Here is a 25831-nt window from a genome sequence, read left to right on the forward strand (position 1 = left end):
GCTCCGCAACGGGAGAGGCCACAACAGTGAGAGGCCCGCGTACCACAAAAAAAAAAAAAAAAAAAAATATATGAAACAAAACTTTGCTTTACATTTCAACCAAGAGGTAGCATCTGCTCCCTTTCTCTGTATTTGTCTCAGATTTTTGATTATCACTTTGTGGTTTTTAACATGACACTGCACACACAGTTCATCAGCTCGTGCTTTGAGACCACCCTTTAAGAAGCATGCATTTAAAAGTGCATCCAAATACTATCTGGGTGTATGTGACCTCAGGGCCACGCCCACCCACTGTTATCTCAGGTGGGTGGAAACACTACTCCAGAAGTTTCTGTAGTACCAGGTAAACACTCGACACATGTCTGAAACCGTGAACGTGCTTTGCACACCTGGCCAGTCCACATGGTGGTGTAATCCTGACGCAATCGCAGCTTTCCCTGTGTGCTTCTCCTCGATTTGCAAGCCATCTCATTTCAGTGAGAGAACCTTAAGAGCTGCTCGCCTAAGGGAAGGGGCAGAGGTTAGACCCAGGATCCTGTGTTTGGAATCCGATGTGTAGAAATAGCAACAAATGCAGCCCCAGGCCGAGTGGTCTGTGCATTCATTCCCGTAGTTTCCTTGTGATTTACAGTCCTCTCAGGGAAAAGGAATAAACATAGAACAGCCGAAACGCCCAGCTGTGTGTGGTGAGATAGATTTCATCAAGGGCCGCGGCTCTGCTTTCCTTAGCGAGCAGGTCACGTGTGCTTTCCGGTGCCCAGCTGGGCTCGGAGCCCCGTGGATGTCAGGCAAGTGCAGTGGAGGCTGGCTGTTGGCACCGGAAAGAGCTGCAGACATCACTGCCTTGTATCCTCCGTTTCACAGGCCAGGAAAGTGAGGCTCAGAGAAGCCGCACACCTGCCCCGAGCTCCCTGCTGCCTCGTGGGTTTCAGGTAGCCCTGTGGCTGGAACCTGGCTCCTCTGGAATGTTCCTGCCCCCCAGGGGCTCCTCTGACGCAGAGGGGAGCGGCAGCAGAGTCAACAGCAAGCTCACATCAGTTCAGAGCTGCTCTAAGAGTCCCTAGGGAGATGCGAGCCCTGGAGGTGGGGATGAAAGGAAGGAGAGCCTTACCAGGCCCCGAGTGGAAGCACCTTTTATGTTGTTTCTGTGGGAATCAGACCAGCAACCTGTCAGCTCTGAGCCCCTCGTTCTCCTCCAGCACTGTGACTAGGGTGCACGCACCCCAGCGCACACCTGCTGCCTCCCACCCTCTCCTGTTGCACCCCAACCCCACCCTGGGAGGCCTTCCCTTTAGGGCATCCTGGTGGTGCCCTGGGCCAGAATGGGGCCCAAGGTCAGCTCTGTGGAGGCTCCCTCCCTTCTCTCATGATGAGTCCCAGTCTTTATTTGTTTTTGTAAAAAGTAAAGGGTGTCTCGGTGGCGCAGTAGACTCTTCCAGCTGGAGAACTAGGTTGTGGTCTTACCGTCGTTTCCTGTCATCTCAGAAGGGATGTGTGGCATCAGCCCTCATGCTGGGCCTTTCCTAACTCTGCCTGCCTCTCTGGCGGGGTAGGCCGGGCAGGGCTCCTTTCTGAATTGCATCTCCTGGACCTTCTGTATTTCGTTCGAATGGTCTCCTTCTCCCAGCTGACCTTCCTTCTTCTTTCTGCAGCTGTGCACACACAGCTTCCCCGCAGCCAGGCAGCTGCGAGAAAGTGCATTTAAGTGATCTCTCGCTCCACCCCACCCTGTGAATCACAGGCGCCAGGGATGGAGCTGCCCATCCCTCAACAGCAGCCGGGCCCAGCTGTTGGCCACTGCTGGGGCCGCAAGGACCCCTGCACTTGGCAAATCCCGTGGCCTGGAATTTAGTGGCACTGAGCACAGTGGTCACCCGGTCTGTACCAGACCAGTAGGGGACCACAGCCCATTTATTAGCACTTTGATTCATAGGAACGCACGCGCACTGGCCAAACCCAGGCGTTGTGAGTCTTTGTAAACCATGCAGTTCGATTGATAGGGGCCCTGGAACAAAAAGGCATGGGCCTCCCGTTTCATTCATTCTCTCTTGAGCCAGAACGAATGGGTGGCTGGGGGCCCCCTGTAACCCGCGCCTGCAGCTCAGCCTCCCAGTACTGCTGCCTCGGCTCACCCCCCGTCACCGGAAAGAGGACGACTGTCTCTCGGGGTTGGGGAGGGAGGGAGGTCCAACCTCTAAAGGATGTCGTAAGGCTCCCTCAAGACAGATAGGACCATGCAGAGGAGTCGTGGCTGCTATGTTCTAGAAAGTGTTTCCTAGAGGGAACCAGAGCTGAGGACATCCCTCTGGAATCTACCTGAAGGGGTCGTCCTGGGCTCAGGGCTGTTCTTCCCATACTTGGCTCCCGGCCGGAGCAGGCCGATCTGAAACAGCAGGCTCCAGGTGCAGGGTGCGTGCAAGGCCCTGTCTGAGCAAGGGCCTGGGAGCAGACTGTCGCTTTGGGGGCCACCCCTTCAGCCACCCTGATCGCGTGCCCCGAGCCGCTGAACACAAGCAGCCCGTACATATGGTGCCCTGCAGCCATCACCATAAAGCACGCGACGGAGAAGCCAGATGAAGAAATGGAGGCACAGAGAGTTTAGGCCGCCTGCACTAGCGCCCAGATGCCGAGTGGCCGAGCTGGGGTTTAAACCCAGGCATCTGGCTCCAGAGTCTGGATCCTCCCCACTGAGCTGCATGCAGCTCAGAGAAGCAGAGATGAGAGCAAGAGTGAGCCAGAGCCATCTGGAGGTGGAGGAGGTGGGGGCAGAAGAGACATGCTCTCTCAGACCAAGGTCAAGGCCAGAACCTGCTGCCTGGGGCAGAGCGGGGCCTCACAGGCAGGGGCGACGCTGCATCCGGCCTGGGATGGAGGGCTGAGACCGGAGTACAGCAAGGCTGCACAGCAGCTCCATCACAAGCGACACCACTGCTATGGGTGGAGTTGTGTCCCCCAAGAAGATTGGCTCAAGTCCTAACCCCAGTATCTGAGGATGGGACCTTATTTGGCAATGGGGTGTTTGCAGATGTAAATTAGTTAAGATGAGGTCATACTGGAGCAAGGTGGGCCCTAGCCCAATAGGACTGGTGTCCTTCTAAGAAGACAGAGACACAGAGAGAAGATGGCCATGTGAACACAGACACAGAGAGAACACCATGTGGAGGCAGGGATTGGAATGATGCATAAACATACAAGCCAAGGACCACCTGGGACTACCAGAAGCCGGGAAGAAGCAAGGGAGAGTTTCAGAGAGACCACGGCCCTGCTGATACCTTGATCTTGGATTTCCGGCATACAGAACTGTGAGACAATAAATTTCTGTTGTTTAAGACATGAAGTCTATGGTACTTTGTTGCAGCAGCCACTGGACACTGATACAACCACTTTTGTGTTCTAAGGCACTCAGACTGACATCCGAGATTTACCGCCATCCTCCTGCCATCTTGAATCTTGCAGCATTTCGTTGCCCCAGAAGCCAACCTACCTCAGCCCCCAAAGTATATGTAAGCAAGTGAACTAGAATGACTATTATTGGGCACCTGCCTCAGGTCCAGGCATAGCAAGCCTTCAGCAGTCAGCATGCACAGCCTCTTTCCCCAGATGCCCTTGGATTTCCTGGCGCTGCCAACCCCTAGGAATGCGGGCCCAGCTGGCTTGTGTCCGTCCTGTACCTTCCCCAGTGGAGCCACCTTCCCTCTGCCACACCGCCCTGGAGGACAGGGCTGCTGGCCACTTGGAGGTCAGGAAATGGGGGGCCTTGACAGAAAGATGGAAGTTTGCAGAGACCCTCTCACCCCCAAAATGTACTATATCTAGTTGAGGAAAAAGAGTAGCCAGGTGATGGCCAAATAGATCAGTAAATGGAGGATCAGGCTGCCAGCCAGCCTTCTGCCTGGTGCGGGGAGCAGTCACCAGGACATGGCCCTGTGGCTGGAAACCCCGCACAGAAGGCATCACAGAGGGCCACCTCTGTACCTCCAGGTGGCAGAGCTGGGGTTCAGAGGAATTCTGCCACTTAGAACATGAACTTGAGGGCTTGGCCACGTGCAGCCCTCGCTGGGGGCCGGGTGCTGAGCCAAGGGTCTCATAGCATCAGCTCAGTGGCCCTCCTTCTACACCCCTCTCCAGGGCCCAGCATGGAAACAAATATAGCTATCCACTCATCCTGCTGCCAGGAAAAGTAGGTCCCAGCTCCGTATCCCAAGAGCTAGGATGAGGCTACTTGTAAAAATAAGAGTCTCTCCTGCAAGGTCTGGGCTCGGGGGTGGCCAGAGCCCTCCTTGCCCCACCTCCAGGGCTGCAAGCTGAGCTGGGTTGTTGGTGCTCACGGGGCCCTTCTAAAGCTAGGACTGGTCAGGAAGTGGCGTGGGAGGACCCCAGTGCTGCAGTGAACTGATGACATCGGTGCCTTTAGGGGAAGCAGAGCTCTGCCCTATCCCACATCCCCCCAGTAAGGTCCTGTTACAGTAGCAGTAAATGCCATCAGTGAAAACAGTGTATGCATCAGTTATGGTTCAGTTATGAAGCACAGCATCCACTCGAGCTAGTTTAAGAAGAAAGGCATTTTCTTCCAGGGTACCAAACAGCTTATAGAGTCACTGGGGAGGCTGACGAAACAGCCTAAGTTGGGGTTTCAGGAATGATCCCAAAACCATACTGCAGAACCAGGTCACTAGGGGAATCTGCACTGGCTGTCAGCTCTGGATGTGACCGTACTGCCACCTCCATGGTCAGGAAGCTGCCACTGCTGCTGGATCCAGACCCATGCTGCCCTGCTGTGGTCTACACCCGCAAAATGGAAACTGGGACTCTAGGGCTCCTGTGGCAACTCTTCTTGGTAGCAGAAACAACAGAAGCCCAGCCTCTGCTTCAGCTCTGCTTTCTGACACCAGCGCATGGCATAGGAAGAACTGGAATTGTATTTGGAATCCTAGCTGCAAAGGAGTCAGGGAGTACAGCAAGGCATCCCAGAAGGGGGTTGGATATCCAAGCCATAGTGTATAGTGAAGGTGAATCACTGGGGTTTAGGGAAGATGATCCTGCAGAAGTGGCATTGCAGCCTGGGCGAGGAGGATCTGATTCGCATAAAAATCACCTGGGCAAGATTATGGTGCAGAGAGCAGGGCGCCACCCTCAGACACTGACTCAGTGGGACTGAAGTGGAACTTGTTTGCTGCCGTCTCCCTGTTGTCCTCTTGATAAAATTCTTCAGTGTCCTTTAGGTACATCTCTTTAGGTGTTCTCTGTTTGATCTTTGAGATAAGCCTCTGAAGCAGCCTGTCAGGTATTCTTACCTTGTGCAGAGAAGAGGAAGGTGAGGCTCAGCTCAGGGAGGTTAAGCCACTTTTTGCAAGTTAGGCCTGACTCTCTGGAGATGGAACCACCAACCACCGTCCCCAACCCTTTCCACCTGCCAGCCTTTTGGAGCTACTCCCTGCTGCTACTGACCCGTGCTCTTTCAGTCTGATTAAGAGCAGGAAAGCAGTGTGCCCTACCTCAGTGGGGGCAAGCCCCATCACCTCTCTGACCCTCTGTTTCCTCCTCTGTAAGGTGAGGTGGCTGGAAGGCACTCTTCTGACAGTGGGAGTCTTCTTTCAAGAGAAGCATTGCGTGTATCTACATTTAAGACAGAAAACAGCAGGGCCGACAGGGAGGGATCCAGACACCTCCCACACAACCCCACCTCCTCCAGCCCCTGGAATATCCTTGCTGGGGGCTCACCCAGCTTTGGCCCCCAGCAAAAGCTGGCAACTCTTTGCTTGAACCTGCTCACATCATTGCCAACCTCGCAACGGTCGTCTGCAGAGGAAGAGCAGGAGGGGCTGTCTCTGGGAGGTCAGGATGTGGGGAGGGGTGGGAGAAAGGGGAAGCGGGTATTGGGTATTTAGGAAACAGAAAACTCAGCTGATTGGCTGATGGGCCCAGCTTGAGGTAAGTGTGTTAGATGGGGTACCCCGTTCTGCTGCCTGTTTCCTAAATGAAAAATCTTACATCCTGTTCAGCCCAGAGGAGACGTTTGTTTGAGATGACAGGCACGTCTTGGAGGGCTGCCACAGGGAACGCGTCCACTCTCCTGGACCTTGGTAGTAAGTGGCTTCCATAAAATGTGTGCACCCCGCTCCCGTTGTCCAGCAGAGCAGCCCTGCCCATGTGTGTGTGCGTGCACGTGTCCACACGTGCTCCACGGCTGGTTGCTACTTCCCAGCTCCTCACTGGCACGTCGCCGGGACACATGGCAGCTGCCAGATGGGTGTGTCCTGGGTCATCTGAGGGACAGCCTTCCTGACTGGGCTGGAAAGACCACAGCTCCGAGGCGGAAGTCATGGCGTTGCACCCACCGAGTCCACTTCCACCCAGAAGTGGAAAAGCTCTGAACAAGCTTGGTGGAAATTGTGTGCGTTAATAGGACTCTGGTTTGCCTTTCTTGGCCAGAGAAGCAAAGAAGGTGCCACCGAGATCGGTGTGAATTTGGACGTGCAGACTGTTTGCCTGCTCTTGGTTATAAAAGTGACACCAGAGACATTCCATGTGCCTGTCCTGAAACCGTGTCCAGCCAAACGTCTTCTGAATGGGGGTGTTCACAGAAAGTCCCCAACTTTTGTTAGAGCTGCTGAGGAGACCTTGGACGTGTCTTCTGGAAAAGGCCAGGCACTCGCCTGGGAAGAGGCTGGCAGTAGCTGTCCACGGGAACCAGCCTTCTCATCACAGTGTGTGGTTTCTTCTTTCTCTGGCTTTGCCTAAGGTTACCGCCCGTAACCAGCCAGGAGAGGCATCACACGTTGTTGCAGCCCTTGGAAAGTATGTACCTGAGGAGGTGGGGTAAGATTACTCTGGTGAGATCCAGCCAGACTGAGTTGTTTTTTTTTTTTAATTGGAGTATAGTTGATTTACAACGTTGTATTAGTGTCAGGTGTACAGCAAAGTGAATCAGTTATGTATGTACATATATCCACTCTTTATTTTCCCGTATAGGCCATTACAGAGTATTGAGTAGAGTTCCCTGTGCTATACAGCAGGTCCTTATTAGTTATCTATTTTATATATATAGTAGTGTGTATATGTCAATCCCAATCTCCCAATTTCTCCCTCCCCACCAGACTGAGTTTAATTCAGAGTTAATAGTGTTAGGCACAGAGAAGCAAGGGAGATCAGGGTACGCAGAGAGAGCTCAAAGGAGCTGGTCTTTCAGGATGGATGGAATTGGGAAGGGGAAGGGGAGGAGGAGGAACTCAGGGTTCATGGGATTGTTAATAATAGCTAACATTATATACCTACAATGGAATATTATCCAGCCTTAGAAAGGGAGGGAATTCTAAAACGTGCTACAGCATGGAGAAACCTTGAGGACATTATGTGCGGTGAAATAAGCCAGACACAGAAGGACAAATACTGTGTGATTCCATTTCTATGAGGAGTAGTCAAATTCAGAGAGACAGAAAGTAGAATGGTGGTTTCCAGGAGGAGCTGGGGGGAGAGAATGGGGAGTTAGCGTTTAATTGGGACAGAGTTTCAGATTTGCAAGATGACAAGAGTTCTAGAGGTGGATGGTGGTAATGGTTGTACAATATGGTGAATGTACTTAATGCCACTGAACCGCACACTTAAAAACGGTAAAAATGGACTTCCCTGGTGGTGCAGGGGTTAAGAATCTGCCTGCCAATGCAGGGGACACGGGTTCGAGCCCTGGTCCAGGAAGATCCCACATACCGCGGAGCAACTAAGCCCGTGCGCCACAACTCCTGAGCCTGTGTTCTAGAGCCCGCGAGCCATGACTACTGAAGCCCACACGCCTGCAGCCTGTGCTCTGCAACAAGAGAAGCCACCTCAATGAGAAGCCCATGCAACGCAACGAAGAGTAGTCCCCGTTCGCCACAACTAGAGAAAGCCTGCGCGCACCAACAAAGACCCAACACAGCCAAAAATAAATAAATTAATTTTTTTAAAAAAAGGTAAAAATGGTCAATTTTATGTCATGGGTATTTTCCCACAATTAAAAAAATTAAAAACCAGTAGCTAACATTTATTGAGCACTTGCTGTATACCAAGCACCGCACAGAGCACTTCTGACATAGTTCTCCAAATAGCCATATGAGGTAGGCGCCGTTGCTGTTTGCATTTTACAGATGTGGAATCTGAAGTTTGGGGTCATTAAATAAATACACCTCTCACAGCCAGATGACTTATGGTGGTCGTGAGGATTGTACCCAGATCTGCGAGGGTCCAGATATCACACTCTGTGAACAACAGGCTGAAACATGGGCACTAAGAGGGTCTCCCTTTTCTGCCAGGCACAGACTCCTGACGATTTCTAAGTGTTGTCCTGCTGATGGACGGGGTTTGGCTTCCATCCACCAGCAGAGGCCCTGCCCGTCAGGCTCCTGCCTCCAGCAGAGCCCTTGAGGTGGCCCTCATCTGAATTCCCTGTTGCTGGTGGTGCAGGGTGTTAGAAGTTGGCTCTAACTTGCACATTATACCCATGACCAGTATTTTAAGGAGTGACCCGTGTCGCCCCATCTGTTTCAGACCACAGTGATCGACTACGTGAAGCCCTCGGATCTCAAGAAGGACATGAATGAGACCTTCAAGGAGAAGTTTCCTCACATTAAGTTAACACTCAGCAAAATAAGGAGGTACGTGGGGATGAACACTCACCTGAACTTTCCCTCAGGCCCCTCTCCCAGCACGCACTGAGCTCGTGCTTTGTACGGTGGGTCTTCTGTTGTTCTGGGGAAGTGAAACACGGTCACGTTCAGCTAAAAGAGGCTCGTCCGGTGCTGGCTGACCAGTGCCCAGATGTGAGCGAGCCAAGGCAGGCAGGACAGAGGCGGAGCCCTTGACACAAGCTGACAAGGATCTGGAGTGAGGTTCCTTATGAAAGAATCATTTCATACTATCTGTGGCTTACAGTTCAGTGAGATTTATGTTATGGCAAACTGAAAATAGGAAACATTCGGTTCCCTGCGTTCTCAAATGCAGGCAAAACAGAACAGAGTTAGTATCAGAGGGTTTGAGATAACTCTTTACCCACAACCGTCTGCCCAGAGGTGACAGCCAAGCCCTATATGTAAGCAGTCAGCAAAATGGCCAAAGCAAAATCAGGCCCAAATTTCCCCTGCAGCTGATTGGATCGACCTTGTGGTGACCCACATCTTCCGGCCCAGTAATCGAAAGGACTGGCCCTGCTGGGCTGGAGAGAAGCTGACTTGTGTTGTGTCTGTGTGCCAGGACAGCAAGATTTCAGGGCGTGTGTGTGTGTGTGTGTATGTGTGTGTGTGTGTGTGTGTGTGTGTGTGTGTGTGTGTGTGTGTGTGTGTAGTAATGGAGGCTAGGCTATACACAAACATAGTGTTGGAACATGTGCCAGCATTCATACATTTATGTATCCCAATCCTGATTTGATTCTGGAACGTTCCTAGCCAAAGAGGTGAGAAAAATTAAGTATTCATATTTTGTCTGTTGGTTGGGCAGCTTTCCTAAGTAGGCTGGTTGCTGCACTCTTAGTCTAACCCCTCTTCGGCCATAGTTAGTGGCCATAAGCGATCTTCGGCAGAGCTGATACCAAGTACCTAATTTATCCGAGTAACTGTCTCTCTGGAATGACCTTAGTTTCCCTCTGTCACTGTGGGCGGCTCTACTCCTAGTTTCCGGACCCTCAGCTATCCACTTGGGCTCAACATGGTCCCTTCTAGACGTGGTCTGTACAGCTTGACCAACAGAGAAGGGTTTGAAGTCCCAGCGACTTAAGTCTGTTGGCCATATATAACAACTTTCTCACTCATAGGAATTTAATCCCATTCCACGTCGCCCTTATGGAAATGAAAGAGAAAATGCTTTCAAGACAGGGTAGTCTTTTTCTTTGGGGTCAGCCCAAACTCCAAGTTCTGATAAGACTCTTCCCTCCCTCGCGTCTTTTTCTAGCCTGAAGCGAGAGATGCGGAAGCTTGCCCAGGAGGACTGTGGCCTCGAGGAGCCCACGGTGGCCATGGCATTTGTCTACTTTGAGAAGCTCGCCCTCAAGGGAAAGCTAAACAAACACAACCGGAAGCTTTGTGCCGGGGCGTGCGTGCTCTTAGCAGCCAAAATTGGAAGCGACCTCAAAAAACATGAAGTCAAGCATTTAATTGACGTAAGTGGGCTGAATTCTGATTGGCTGGTTGGGGGGGCGAGGCATGCACTCCAGGCCAGCGTTGGTCTCTCAGAAGAGCCTGGTTGGTGACCCAGCCCGGGAGACTTCTGAGCCTTAGTACCAGCTAAGGGACCAGGGCTGTGAGGTTGGCCCTTCTACAGCAGATGTCAGACCCCACATCTCAGGCTGTCTTAGAACAGAGGGATAGGCCACTTTGATGAGACTGAAGATCCCCAGTATTGGGTCTGGCCATAAAATACACTTTTAGGCACCATGAGGGTGAGCTTATTCTCCAAGCCACAGAAGCCACTGTAATAGCCAGGGGTCTTGCGGGTGGTGTGACCTGCAGAACATCCATCAGACACACCTTGGCTTCCTGTGGCCTCGGCTGCTTACTTTTTTGGGGAAGGGCGTGGGCTTGACTGAGTGGTATCTCCTTCCTTTTAAAATAGAGCCCCTTGGGGTTTCCTGGTTGTCCAGTGGTTAAGACTCTGATCCCAATGCAGGGGGCCCAAGTTCAATCCCTGGTCAGGGAACCAGATCACACATGCCACAACTAAAGGCCCAGTGTAGCCGAATAAATAAATAAATAATTTTTTAAAATAAAAATTAAAGTAGAGCCCCTTTAAAGCAAGGAAACACTGATCTTCTTGGACAGATACAAGAATGCCTGTTTTTAAAATTCAGTGTATTCTGGGAATTCCCTGGCAGTCCAGTGGTTAGGACTCTGCACTTTCACTGCCAAGGGCCTGGGCTCAATCCCTGGTCGGGGAACTAAGATCCCACAAGCTGCGCGGCCCAGCCAAAAAAAAAAAAAATAATAAAATCAGTGTATTCATAGAAAATTTGAGATACAATAAAGCCAACAGATTCAGGAGATTCATCAGAATTTCCTAACTTTTTAAGGCTGAATAATGTTCCACTGCATGTATACACCACATTTTGTTTATCCATTCATCCATCCATGGAAGAAATGGTACAGAATCATCTAATTTGTGTAGTAAACACTTTTAGGACCATGGAGGTGATGTTTGGATACCAAATCTGAGCTGAGAATCAATAGGTTCACATAGATGATAGCTGAACTAATGAATCTTTACAAGTGTGCTGTTACATTTCATAGTTGAGAAATATATCATCCAGCAATGCTGATAGTACCAATGCAGAATATAAGGGTAACGATCTGACAGGCCGTTTGCAGTAGCAATTAACTGAACGCAAGATCCTGACCCAGTTAAAATCTGAAAGTAGTCGCCGACTACTCTGGTGCTGAGATTTTTTTTTTTAATTAAGCCAAAATCTAAGTTTAAGCCAAAGCAGAATGTACTCTAGCAAAAATGAGGCCTTCCCTATCCACCCTCACCCTGATTGTTCTCCATTCCTACTCTGGCAGCAGCTGGACCGAGAGGCAGTGCAGGAGGGGAGCCCCCTGGGCGTGGGCTCAGCCCAGTCAGATACACACAAGCCATGTAATGCTCTGAAAGTGAGGCAGCCTCGCCAGGACTTGGTCCTCGAGCGTAAAATGCAAGGACCAAACTACACATAACCAGCTCCCCCAATCCTAAACCTCCCACGTGGATATTGTTGTTACAGATGATTTGCTATGGTTTTAGTCTTACCTCTAAGCTTGAATAACCTAGTTGTAACAGGTACAGTTTGAGTCTCAGCTGAGTCTGAATCTCAGCATTTCAATTTGCTGCCCATGTCACCTTAGACAAATTCTTAACCTCTTGACCCTGTTTACCCATCTGTAAAATAGAGATAAATGTAACACTGACCGTGTAAGATTATCAAGAGATGTAATGAAGTCACGGGATGTATCTCAGGCTCCCAGCAGACTGTGGGTCCTCAGGGAGGTATGAGACCTTTTCCATCAGGACTGAGAGCAGGAAACACAGCTGATGCCTCCGTTTCTTCCTCCAGAGTCTTGCCCATAACGGGTTTCTCTGTAAACACTCTCTGGCTGATGGATACAGAGGTTACACGTGGAGAAAACCTAGGATTTTTATTTCAAAGCTAAAAGGCTTTTGGTTTCCTTTATTTCTGTTGCAGAAACTGGAAGAGAAGTTCCGGCTGAATAGACGAGAACTGATTGCCTTTGAGTTCCCGGTGTTGGTGGCCTTGGAATTTGCCCTTCATCTGCCGGAGCACGAAGTCATGCCCCACTACAGACGCCTGGTCCAGAGCTCCTAGCACAGGCCTCCTAGGAGGGCCGGGGACCACTTCCCCTGAGCTCGCTGGGGCAGCGCGTACTACTGGAAATGCAAAAATAGAACTCAACACAGCAAACTTTTCTCCTCTCGACATGTTTTTGTGTAGAAGCAGTACCAGAAACGTTTCAGGGAGTCTTCCATCTGGCCAGCCAAGATGGGCTGTGAACCATTTCCTGCTCAGCCAGGAAGGGGAGACCCAAGCAGAAGATGGCTCCCCCAGCTCTCCACTCAACAGATTTCCTAGCTGGCCTCCCCCAGACTTCCTCGCAACCACACGCAGGCCTGGCAGGCGTGGTCCAGGGCCTTCTCTCCAGCCCTGTTCCAACTCGGAGTGCAAAGTTCTAGAGCAGATTGGGGAAGAGAATTTGCAGAAGTTGGGAGAAAGCTTCCAAAAGATGCCCTCAGTGTGTCAAAAGAGCGTGCCAATCTATTTTTGTATCCGCTGTTGGAAGTGCACTTTCCTCTGGAGCGCGTGGCTGAGTGTGAGAGTATGTGTGTTTGAGAGAGGCCACGTCAGCCCTCCACCCGCAAAGCCAGCCCCACCCTCTGCAGAGCAGACCTCAGCCTGGGGTCAGGAGCCAGGCTGACCCTCGGCAATTATTTCTAGATAATCTCTGGATAACAGTCACTCTCTCCGTACCAGGTGGCCATCGTCTGCCCTTCGAAAATGACATTGTTTCTGTTACTGCTCCTACCACCAAGGGGACAAAGAAGACAAGCTCTCACTCGGATGGGCTGCGTGGAAAGGTGTGGCACGTGATGTTCTGTACCTTTCCGCCATCACGTCCTGCGTGTACACGAACCTTCGCACTTTCCCCACCGTGGAGTTCGTGGGGTTGGGATCCGTGGTGTGTATTCCTGTGCTCTATGTTAGAGTGCATCACAGGCACATTTATTGTGCTGTCTATCTATCTACCTATCTATATAAAGTGTTTTATAAAATCCAAAATAGGGGTAAGACGCATGATTGGTGTTTTGAGGCTTTTGACAGCTGGGACAAATTGCATCTTGAGCTGAGGCTGAGTCCATCGAAGAGGCAACAGCTCTTAGCATCACCATGTCTCCAGGGCTGTTAGTGCAGAGTTTTCATTGCTACTTGTACCAATTCACTGGGACAACCTGTATGGAGGCACCTCATCACTCTGTCACCTCGTAGCTGCAGGAGAGAGGTGCCGTTGTGGTTCACCGGACGGAAGGAAGCCCGTGGCCCTGTAAAAAGAGAATTAAAATATTTTATTGTTTCTATATCCATGTATGTGTATGTGTAGGCGCGTAAGTCTCACCAGTCACCCTCGCCCTGCATTACAGTTCATCTGCCACCATCCCTGCCTCGATTTCACACACAGATTCGGAGCTTTGCAATCACCCCAGAGAAGGGGCGACGGGGTACCCAGCTTTAGTCAGCAGAGCTTGAAAGAATCTGACAGTCACAGGTTGGAGGAATTCGAGGAGTGGCCAGGGGCAGAGCAAACAGGACCCAGAGTAACAGAGTTTAGTCATAAACATTTTGCTAACAAATTTCCTTAGCTGGATTCAGTTGTGAGATGATTTTGTTGAGGGCTATGATAAACGTGATCTCTTGGGCTTGATAGATTAATTACTATTTCTGGGGCACCTACTGTTTGTGAGGCCAATTGGGAAAGAAATAGGAAGTGTTCAGAATGTCTCCATCACCTGAATATAACCAGCCCTTGACCTTCCTCTGCTGGTGTCTGTCACCTGCTTCTCCCTGATGAGACCCCTGGTTCCCAGCCCACTCAGCTCCCCGGTGAGGGCCTGGTGGGTGGAAAGCCTCTCAGAGATGCGACGCCACTGGCATCTAGAAATTGTAGCTCCCCGCCACCCATCTGCCTTGAGTCTCCCGCCAAGCTCAGGGGATGTCCAATGGGTGACCCGGGCCACCAGCCCAGATGTGCGGAGGGCAACACCGTGCGTCCTGCCTGTGTCTTAAAACCAGGCTCACGTTCTTGGGTTTGGGGCAGTTTGGTTTGGGGCATTTATGAGGTGGACTTAAGAAGTTGTGGGTCCGAAGTTGTGGGTCCATTTTTTTTAAGACAATTTAAACATCTATTTTGACCTGTGGGTTTGTTAAGTGGGGAGTTTAATGGTTTTAATTCATTTGGGAAGGAGGCTGAGAATGAAAGATTTTGTCCAGAGCTCTCCTATTCCTTGTGCCCTACCGCTGAACTCTTTCTCAGACGTTTCCGGTTCAGTGCGGAACGGCCGGCCTTGCCTCCGTTGCAATCTGCCTGTGCAGAGGAGGGGTGGGCTGGAACAAAGCAAATGTGAGCCAGGTAGTGTTGTTACCTGTTAATTGTTTTCTCTGTGTGGGGCGGAGCATCCCAGGGCTCCCCTGCCCCAGGGACAGCCTGAGTTCATCTCCCAGGAGCTGTCGGGACCGTTTGGTTGAGGACATTGCTGGCCAGGTCCCAGCGGGGCCAGGTAGAGTGTAGAGGACCAGACAAGGGACGAAACATCAAGGCTATAAATTTGGAGTCACATATTGTCAGCACCAACTTGAAAGCGTCTTCCAGGAGTGCAAGTGCAAAGCAGAACAAGGCAAAACGCTATAAAAGAAGAAAATAATTCAAGGGCATGGTCCTCTCACTGTCAAGGCAGGGAGTGCTGGCTCTAACAGCCCCCATTGCACAAAGGGCCATGCAGACTTCTAAAGAGATATTCCAGAAAGTCTGCAAACACTGGGCTGGCTGAACCCTGAAGACACACCTGGCGAGGATGGCACTTACCTGTGTACCGTCTCCTACTACTGTCTTGCTACTCAAAGTGCGGTCTGAGGACCAGCAGAGTTGGCATCCCCTGGGGCCTTGTTACAAATGCAGAATCTGCATCTCAACAAGATTCTGTGGACATTTGTATGCATTAAAATCTGAGAGGTATTATTCCTCCATATACGCATAGGAAATAAATTTTCTGTCTGAAAAAAGATACTACTCATGTATAAAGTTGTCTAAAACAGAGGAACTGTAGTTTTTTTTTTAATCTAGTGGGAAGAGTGGCATTGTTTTACTTTTTTTTACAAATCTCTGTAATGTCTTTTTAAAAATTTTTTATTTATTTATTTATTTTTGGTTGCAATGGGTCTTCGTTGCTGCGTGCAGGCTTTCTCTAGTTGCAGTGAGTGGGTGGCTACTCTTCATTGCGGTGCGCGGGCTTCTCACTGCGGCGGCTTCTCTTGTTGCGGCGCGAGAGCCCTAGGCATGCGGGCTTCAGTAGTTGTGGCTCGCGGGCTCTAGAGCGCAGGCTCAGTAGTTGTGGAGCACGGGCTTAGTTGCTCCGCAGCATGTGGGATCTTTCCGGAGCAGGGCTCGAACCTGTGTCCCCTGCATTGGCTGGCGGATTCTTAACCACTGTGCCACCAGGGAAGTCCTGTAGATGGTTTTTAATACCAAAAAGAACAGTGCCAGTATCTCACTGAAAGGTAGTTTTGACACTTGTTTACCTAACTGCCTCATCTAACTTTTTTGTGGATGCACATGGCCAGAAAGATTTAAATTGGTTAAAGGTACAGTTAACCACCGATAGTAGGTCCCAAGCGCAGAGCTGGCTCATAGGGATCGCTTCATCGGGTGTTGACTAAGGTCACTGCCTGGATGAGGCCTGTATCTCAGGTTCTCAGGTCCATGCCCAGGTGGAGAGTTGCGATAGTGGAGGGTCAGAGCCACGGTGGGTGCTGGAGCATAAGCCCCCTCTACCAGAGCTGGGGAGCTGTACAGTCATGGCCTTGGGACATCATGATGAACAGATCTCCAGTTTGATTCCAGATTGACCTTCATTGAGATCCATGTAGCATTTTATAACATGTGTCTTACCCTGTGTTCTGTGGGTGACGGCAAGGACACCATGGGCCTGCCCCTGAGATGCTTCCAGAGGTTGGAGAGAGACCACTGGAAGTGAGTAGAAGGCACCCTCTCCAGGTGCCGTGATACTGTTCTCCAGAAGGAGCCCCAACAGTGGGGATGCTCCAGGGGCAGGACAGACTCCCCGGATGGACCTGGAATGGACGAGCCCAAGGCAACAGGGTTGGAAATCGCCACTCAGGAATCAGCCTGGCACACAGGTGACAAGGTGGGCAAGTTAGAGCAATTGTCTGGTCCAGTGAGTGAAGATCAAGAAGACAGGATGAGGGCTTCCCTGGTGGCACAGTGGTTGAGAGTCCGCCCGCCGATGCAGGGGACACGGGTTCGCGCCCCGGTCCGGGAGGATCCCACGTGCCGCGGAGCGGCTGGGCCCGTGAGCCATGGCCGCTGAGCCTGTGCGTCCGGAGCCTGTGCTCCGCAACGGGAGAGGCCACAACAGTGAGAGGCCCGCGTACCACACACACACAAAAAAGAAGACAGGATGAAATCAAGGAGACTCCTTACTGGGGCACCTGGACAGATTGGTGAGAAGCCAGAGACACAGATAATCCCTTGGACACAATGTTTGACCAGGGCCCTTAATCACCAAGCAGATAGCACCTGCCAGCCCTGTGCTTGGCCCTTAAAGCCCATGTTCTTATTTTTACCCTTAACAAACAAACTGTAAAATTAGGTATCGTGCTCCCATTTCAGAGATGAGGAAACTGAGGCTCTTAAAGGTGACTTTACTTGCCCCAGCCATGAAGTGGCAAAGGCAGGGGATTTCATATCCAGGTCTATCTGATCCCCAAGCCCAGCCAGCTGTGTTGCCTTGAGCTCGGGTCAAAACAGAGAAGCTAAGAAAGTGGAGAGGCCAGAGCCAGGCTGATGTCAGATGTCGCTCTGGACCTGCTGCACTCATGGCCTCTCCGATGAGGTGGGGCCTTCTCCCCACCCCACCCACCAGCCGCCAGCCCTTCCATGCAGCGGGGAGAAGGGATCCAGAGCCGCAAAGTCCAGACCGCCATCCTCTCAGGTATGAGCAGCCTTCATAGCTGACGTGGGACACCGTCCTGGACCCTGGTAGAAAGTGGGCTTTGGGAGAAATGTGCTTCTGCAACAGGTGAGCTAAGAGGCTTTCCGAGGTAAGCAGAAGATCACAGTGAGGGTAACACGGCCAGGGTGGGAGTCCACCAGCGTTCGACCCATCGGTTTCTCACCTGCTCACGTATGGCTTTTCCACAGTGTGTCCCAATGAACACAAATTCTCTTTGCCCCTCTGCTCTGCGTGTTCCTTGGCTGCTGTTCCTCCTGTCTGTGTGTGGCTAGGAAATGCACATTTGTTATGCTCTAAAGCTAAGCCAAGTATACCTCGGGCAGGCCGTCCACTGGCAGGGAAACTCACATTACACAGTGGAGCCAAAGAATGGCTTAGGGATCGTGAACTGTTTTGAGACTATTTGCGCCTCAGCCCCCAGTCATCACTTGCAGGACTGAGGCACTCATCAGAGGTGCAGAGAGGCACTTTCACGGTCATTAGCTGCTACTCTAGACCACAGGGTTCAGGAGGGCAGGAACGGTATCCATCGCCGTATCCCTAGGCGCCCAGCACAGGGCCTGGCACGTGGTTGAGTTGGTTGAACCATCACAAAACAATCACCACACTGGGCGGGTTGTTCTCTGCAGCTCTCAATTCTCTCCTCGGGTCCCACTTAGGTTCCACCCTGCAGACCACACCACCCAGGTCCCCTTGCCTTCCAGCTGCCGAAGAGGTTCTGACAAGGAGAGACACTGAGGGACAGTGAGAGCAGGAGGAGAACCAGGTCCAGGGATGTGTTCCACAGTCAGCCCCCACCCCACCCAAAGGACCCTGCTCGTCCCAGGGCCTCACCACCCCTCCCTGGTCCCTTAACCTGTCCACGCCTCCATAAATAGTTTCCTCACTGAACTCACTTCACTTGGCACTGCTGGTGCCAAGCCCGCCTGACACAGCCAGCTGGCAGAGGACAGGGTGTCCCATCAAGGATGGCCTATCCAGGGCTGCCTATACTTCCAAAGCATTCTGGAAAGCAGGAGGACATGGATGGGAAAGCTCAAGAAGATCACATATCCCTTAAAAAAAGGCGGTTTGGCTACAGTGAACCTGACCCTGAATAGCCCTCCTCAGGGCACTGGTGGTATCCAGTCCCCCTCTGCCAACTGGGCTTTCCCTGGGGACCTCGGATTCTTGGTGGTTCTCTAATGAGGGGCTTCTGAACAGAAGCTCATCGTAAACGGTGACCAGAAAGAAAATTTGGGGGTCCAGGGGGGAGGCTGATGGCATCTCTGCCGGAACCACTCACTCGATATATTTTTTTACTGGCTTAAAAAAAGGAAGCAGATCCCCTTTGAGGCGTATCTGGAAGTCCCTGGTGAAAACTACAGACTGTTTTATGAGATTCTAAACCAGGTACAATTTTTTCCTAAGGCAGCTGCCTTCTCCCATGAAAGCAATTTTCATTTTTATTTGCAAAATATAAACAAGACACAAATGGAATAGATTCCTTTCCCCTCTCCTTATGTATTGGAGAGAGGGGCGGAAGCAGTTTTCAAGGGGAGACTGCGGGCAAGAGATTTTTCTGGGAAGAACATGCAGCCAGAAGCAGGAGGGCCCAGAACGGGAGGGATAATTTTCAGTAGCAGCCCATGGGGAGCTCAGAGGCAGTGACCCTGGGAGAGGCGGGCAGAGAAAGGAAGGAGGGGGCTCCAGGGCCAGCAGACCGAGTGACCTCAAGCCAGCCACTGAAGGGTGCTGGCCTCCTAAGGGGGTCTTAATACCTCCCATCAGAGGGGTTCTGGAGGGTCAAGTGAGATGCTACAGTAGACACCTGTAGGTGTTCCAAAAATGGACATAATTATTTTTATAACTGAACTTCACTGAGTTAGCAAAGAGTATAAATAAAAAATCCTGCTCTATAGCGGAGGCTATTGGAGCACAGATATGGCATCTAGGACCAGATGGGGAAGGTACAGTAAGTCACTTGGATTCCCAGGGTCTAGGCGACCCAGGGTCTCCATGGAGTGCACAGCTGTGCAGCTGTGAGGAGGTGCTGGGTGGCAGGCTGGAATTCAGCCGTAGCTTCACCCACCAAGTTGTGTCCATGGCACAAGCCTGAAGGAAAGGACACCTTTCTGACTGTTGTGCTCAGAAGATGACATTCTGCCAGGCAGCTGGAGAAAGGTAGGTCTGCTCCTGGTCCTTCAGAGGAGCTGGGTGGTAGGAGGGCAGGGAACAGGGGGTAGGGGCAGAGGGAATGCCAGGACCCCTACGAGCCCAATGAGATGAGCCCCGTCCCATGGGGCAGCTGGCTGCTGGAGCCATGTGGGGCAGCTGGGTGATGTGACCCCTCAGAGGACCAGTAGGCCACGTTATTTATGGTCAGGGGTGCAGAGGGTGAATGAGCTCCCTAGAGACCCAGAGGAAATGGAACGGCCTCTGTGCAGGGCAACCAGGGGTGGTCAGGGCTGCCATGCAGAGAGGCAGCAAGGACCTAACTGCCTGGGCCACCAGCCGGGGAGGGAAGAGGGTGGTGGAGAGGCCAGAGCATGGTGGTTATGGAGGTGGTACAGGGTACAGGGACCCAGCTCTCGAACCATCTTTACCTGGCGGAGGCTGGGCAGGTGGTCACCTCTTGGAAGGGGGTCAGTATAAGGAGTTTGGCGAGGCCTATTAACACCTGGGAGTCCTATTTCACCTTGACTCCCAGACACTCTCCTGGGACCTCTCCCCCTTCCCTCACAAGGTCACTTTCCTGCAGGCTAAACTGGGGGAAAGACAAGGACACCAGGGGCCTGAAGCCAGTGCTTTACCCACTGAGACGGGGGCACAGATGTTTCCAAGGAAGGGCCTCCTGTTCAATGAACCCCCGAAGCAGAGCCTACGTTGCACTTGGCCTCTGGGTCACTTTCGTCCAGAGTTCCAGGCCACCCACCAACTCGGCCCTCCTCAGACCAGACCAGCCCTGGGCTGCAGAGCTTGGAGTGAGAGGCTGGGAAGGGCTGAGACCGCCTGCCCTGGCCTGTGATGGACCCTAGACTTGAGGAGTTCGGATCTCAGGAGTCTCGGAGAGATGACAAGGAAGTGTCCATCCGCAGCGATCCTCCAAGTGCCCTGATTCCATTTCCTGCTCCCAGCCCATTTCTTTGGGTCCAGCTGGAAGTCTCCTGATTCCCATGGCATTTCACTCATTTACTCTCCGCCACCCAGCCCAGGGGAGTCGCTGTGGCTCCTTTCGTGTCCCCACTGCTGGGCAGACACTGGTGCTGGCTGCCCCTTGGCGACCCAGCACCTGAGAGAGGTGGCAGATGGGCTCTGGGTGCCTTGCTGCTCCTTACACCCAAATGACCCCCAAGTGCTGCCCCCAGGAACTCGACGGGGAGATGATGAGGCCCCCGTGGCATCCAGGCTTTGGCGTCGTGAGCCCTGCTTTCCAGGGAGCCTGGAGTCGGGTTGCAGGGCTAAGGAATGAGTGGGAGGGGAGGAAATGGCCTCAGCAAGCAAAGAAGTGTTTTTCTGAGAAGTGCAGTCGTGAACAGGAGGAAGGAGCGAGGGCAGAAGCTCGAGGTTGAGAACCAAAACGTTCTACCCATACTCAGCCTAGGTGAGGGAAGTGAAACCACACCTACTGCCCACCCACAGTCACAAGACGGGGCTCTTCTACTACCTTCATTAGCATTTCTTTACTCTTGTGGGGACTGTCCTCCCAAGCAAATAGTGTTTACTACGGAAACTTCCCCCAAGACAACTCTTCCGTGAAAAGCATCTCCAGTTTGTGCCTGAAGATTCTTTGAACCCCTCACCTTGCTGCCTCCACCCATCCTGGCCTGTGGTATTGTGATCATTACCTGATCCTAAATCGCCACACTGAGATACAGTACTCACCTCAAACCAAAATTCTGACCTTGTCTTCCTGGCTTTGAAATCCAAGCGTTGCTGTTCTCCCCTCCCTGCCAGGGCAGCAGCGGTGCCCTCGGCTTTGTCTTATCGGGAGGTGTGTTGGTCATACTTGGGGAGCCAGCTTATGACAGCAAGGTTAAAGAAAGAAGTCAAGTTCGACATCTTGCGTTCTTGTTTTTTTGTTGTTGTGTTGAAAGACGAGGGTATTTAAAGCCAGCTGACAGGGAAAGTTCAAATAACCGAGAGAGGGCAGGTCAGTTTCCTGAGGAGGCGGGAGGGGCTGGAATCAAAGTGAGCAGAGGTGAGGGAGTCATGCGAATTTGGAGAGGAAGGATTCTCAGCTGGGGAAAGCAGGGGGAGAGACGTGCCCAGGTGAACAGGTTTGTCCGGATGAGATTGGGAAGGTGACAGCTCTCCTCTGACAGCTTCCATTTTCCCTTTAAGTGGCGGGGGCCCACCCCAACGGGAAGGAGGAGGGCATGAAGGGGATGGGGCTTGAAGAGAGAGAAAACCTTTGGAATAGTTGTAGAGACAGGGAAAGTGAACCAGCCTGAGAAATGATCGTTTCCATAGTGCAGGGAGCCATTTGAGGTTGGTGCTTTTGAACGTGTAGAGAACGTAATCTGCCCTGTTTTGTGACTTCCTGAAGGAACGAATGAATGCATGAGGGCTTCTGGGTGACAGTATGTTCCACGTGCTAAGAGATCTTAAAGTCACTTTACCTCGTTGTCACACTCCATTTGCTCGGACACCCCAAGTCCCCTGCCACAGAAAGCCAACTGCTAGGGAGAGTCCCAGATGATGATAAGGGTCAACGATAACACTTATGGCTTATGATGTGCTGGGTGCCGGGCTAAGCACCATACATTCATAAATGTCTGTGTGTGGTGCACGTACATATACATATGTACATGTATGTGTGGTGAATGTGTGTTTACACATACATATCATATAGACATATATAACTTTTTCCTGTGTAAGTCTGCAAACCTACGAGGGTTTAGGTTCTAGATTACCTTTCCCACTGTAAAGAAGTGGGGCTCCGTGGGGCTCCTCAACTCCAGCCCAGAACGCCCTGCCCAACAGAGGCAGCCATGCACCCCCCTGACCAAGGGGGATGGGAAAGGCCACGCAGGAAAGGCAAGTAGAGAAGTCTCAATAATGAAGAATCAGCTTCAGAATGAAAGTAAAGAATGAAAATAAACTCCATGCCTGAGGACAAGGTGGAATTTACTGTCTGGTGCTCCTGCTGGGGGCGAAGTTGATGGAAGGCAACCCGAGAGTCCCAGGGCGTGAGACACAGAACAACAAGCCGCCAGCCCTTCCCCCTCCTGGCCCTTTCCCTCCCCCCACCCCACCGCCCCACTTCCCCCGCCGCCTTGGGTCTCCGCAGGCCCGCAAGCCTCTTGAGGCCGCCTCCTCACCTCAAGGGCCACTTCTGCTCCTGCCCACGGGCCCCCAGGTGCTATCCCCAGGGTGCCAAAGGGCCAAAGCAGCACTGCGCTCTCAAGGAAGTGAGAGAAAACCCTCGCTCCCTCTCAGGGTCACCTTTGATCTCACTGCTCACGGCCCCCAGGGTCCTGTAGAGCACACCTTTGATTTACGCCCGGCCCCCAGGGTCCCGTAGAACACATCTTTTTCATTTACGCCCGGAGTAGCCCTCTCACCTCAGGCCTTGAAAACATGAGTCCCTGAGGCAGGTGTGAGCAAGTGTGTGAGTGTGTGAAAGAGCATGTGTGTGAGTGTGTGTGTGTGAGGCTGTGTAAGGTGCAGGGAGGAGCTGCAGAGGGTGGAAACTTCAATGTTCTGCATTTTCCCCATCATCTCCTTTACCTCATTGACTCATACAGACAAGCTGCCTACAGACCTCAGGCTCCACTGGGGTGTTCTGACCCCACTGGGCTGGTCTGATTCCAACTCACCTCAAGCCAGGGCTTCTGCTATTGAGGCTCAGCTTACTTGTGGAGCTTTTGACCTAAAACTGGGCGGGCCCCTTGGGGCTGCTCAAGGAATGTGGACCCTGACCTCTGGGGGTCGGTTAGACAAACCTGAGGCTCACAGTGACCTCGATGCTCCCCATCCCACTGGAGGGAGCGCAGCCAGGGGTGCGGAGGGGGTGGTGAGAACAGCTGGGCCCAAAAGGTGGAAAGGAAAATGCAGGGCGGGGCATCCTCACAGCCCGTGTTCAGCGTGATCAGGAAGAATGATTTGTTTGTTTTGTTTGGGGATTTGATGGGGACAGGGACTCCCCAAGGCCAAGGTCATGTAACCCAACACTTGCAGGTCAAAGGAAGGGGGATGGGAATTAAAGAAAGCACATATCCCTGGTGGGCTGCTTTTCAGATGTCTGGAAACAAAACTTTTGGTAAGAATAAAGGGCTGAGGGGCTTCCTAGCGGTGCAGCGGTTAAGACTTCATGCTCCCTGTGCAGGGGCCCCGGGGTCCATCTCTGGTCAGGGAACTAGATCCCACATGCATGCTGCAACTAAGAGTTCGCATGCCGCAACTAAGGAGCCCAAGTGCCGCAACTAACACCCGGCACAACCAAAAAAAAAAAAAAAAAAAAAGAATAAAGGGCTGAGAGGCACAAAAGGACAAATATTGGTTGGCCCAAAAGTTCATTCGGATGTTACAGGAAAACCCGAACAAACCCTTTGGCCAATGAAATATATGATTCCACTCAAATGATGTACCTAGAATAGGCAAATCCATAAACACAGCACCTAGAATAGAGGTTACCAGGGGCTGGGGCCTGGGACGCCGGGGAATAGAGGTAATGGGGAGTTATTATTTAATGGGTACTGAATTTCTATTTGAGATTTTTTTAAGTTCTGGAAATGGACAGTGGTGATGGTTGTACAACACTGTTAATGTACTTAATGCTACTGAATTGTACACTTAAAAATGGTTAAAAATGATAAATTTTACCTTATGCATCTTTTACCACAATTTTAAAAATTAGAAAAAGTGTAAAGGGCTGAGGGGGCAAGAGAAGCTGTGGGGAGGACAGGAGGCGTGGGCAGGGTGGAGCCCCGGACTGAGGAGGAGAACGTTCGAGGGGTGACTTTCACTCCCACACAGGGTGCGCTCCACCGCTGACACTGCAGAGTTCTTCACCTGCTATGAAGAGCTCAGTCCCAGTGCCTTCACTTGAAAGGATTTGGAATACAGGACTCGGTTGTTCCCTAGCTAGCACATCCCATAAGGGCAGCCCCATAACTAGCCTTCCTGCCCAGTGCCCCACCCTCCCTCCCTTCTCTATTGCAGCCTGGTGCCTGTGGGACCCACACAGTCAGCTGCAGCTCTAAGTCCCTCCTTTCCGGGAGTGGCAGCCAAAGACACAGGGCTGTCTCTCACTATCGTTACGGGAATCATAACACCGTGCAGGACCCGCGGTGCTCAAGACAGGGGGAGTCTTTCAAAAGGCCCTGCTCTGCTTTTCTTCCCTTTTCTTCTCCTCTGTACCGATAGGCTATTGACACAATATTGCTGCAAATCAAATCACCCCAAATCATAATGGAGTAAACTAACAAATATTTATTATTTCTCATGAGCCTTGGGGTCGGCTGGCCTGAGCCTAGTTCATCCAATCTTGACCCAGCTTGTTTATGTGACTGCAGCCAGCTGAGGGCATCTGGTCTAGGATGGCCTCAGCTGGGAGGACTTAGTTCTGTTCCACGTGGTCTCTCATCCTCCAGTAGACTAGTCAGGGCTTGTTCTCATGATGGAAGCAGTCACAGAAAACATGCATCAGGTAGAGTTAAACAGGCAAGGAAAACTTTATTCAAGACTATTGCAATAGGGGTCAAGACAGTTGTAATAGGAGATAAAAATTGAATGCAACTCTGAACACAACAGAAGCAGCTGGGGATTTATAGCCAATGGGCAGGGTGAGAGAGTCAGTGGATGGAAAAGTACCAAGAGGAACTCGGTTAGGTACCAAGTGGAGGGAGGGGGCATTCTTGCTAAACTGGCTTGGCAGGATTCTTGCTGAACTGGTCAAGAAGAGGGCTCAGAGAAGTCTAAGAACACAAGTGAAAGTGTCAGAGACTTCTCAAGGCCTTAACCCAAAATTGGCAGTGTCACTTTCACTGCATTTATCAGCCAGAGCAAGTCACAAGGCTAGCTCAGATCCAAGCAGTGGGGAAATGGCTCCATCGCATTGCAAATGGCCTGGGCACCGGGAAGGGTGGAACATTGGGGCCATCTCTGTTGCTCTCTTCCTGGGAAGGCCCTCTTCTATGACCAGGACCATCAGATAGAATGTAAAGCCCCCCATGCTCCCTGTGTCCTGACTTAGATGGTCACCAAGCTGAGCATGGAAGGCTTACCTGCACTCACACGGACAGACTAGGAGATGCCAGAATTGGAACCCAGGCAACCCAGGGACCTGTGTACCGATGAGGTTCTCAAGACCAAAAGAAGGCAAAGAGAATAAGACGGGAACCCGATGAATACAATGTGTGTATGTCAGAGACTTGCTCTTAGGACAAAGCAAAAGTCTGGTCATCAGAAGTAAATGGAGCATCACACTGGGCCTAGAAATAGGGTTTTGTAGAAAATGTGGTCTTAATACTAATAAGGGCTACCGTTCCTTGGACATCCAACAAATGCTAAATGCTATACATTTATTCGTGTTTCATCTTTAATACAGCCCTGGTATTATAACCTCCTTTTTTTTTTTTTATCATTAATGAAA

The 25831-nt window shown here is 51.5% G+C and overlaps 1 protein-coding gene across 1 annotated transcript in view; it reads left to right on the forward strand.

Annotated features, from left to right (window-relative positions):
* The window catches only part of CABLES1 (Cdk5 and Abl enzyme substrate 1), a 107839-nt gene extending 94253 nt beyond the window's left edge, over positions 1 to 13586 (forward strand). The window contains exons 8-10 of the mRNA XM_007127221.3: positions 8524 to 8630; positions 9919 to 10126; positions 12179 to 13586. Of these exons, the coding sequence (XP_007127283.2) occupies positions 8524 to 8630; positions 9919 to 10126; positions 12179 to 12319 (456 nt within the window). The 3' untranslated portion in view covers positions 12320 to 13586. The remainder of the gene's footprint in view (positions 1 to 8523; positions 8631 to 9918; positions 10127 to 12178) is intronic.
* Positions 13587 to 25831: the final 12245 nt, after the last annotated feature.

The sequence above is a fragment of the Physeter macrocephalus genome, chromosome 19 (assembly GCF_002837175.3).
Source record: "Physeter macrocephalus isolate SW-GA chromosome 19, ASM283717v5, whole genome shotgun sequence".
Lineage (NCBI taxonomy): Eukaryota > Metazoa > Chordata > Mammalia > Artiodactyla > Physeteridae > Physeter > Physeter macrocephalus.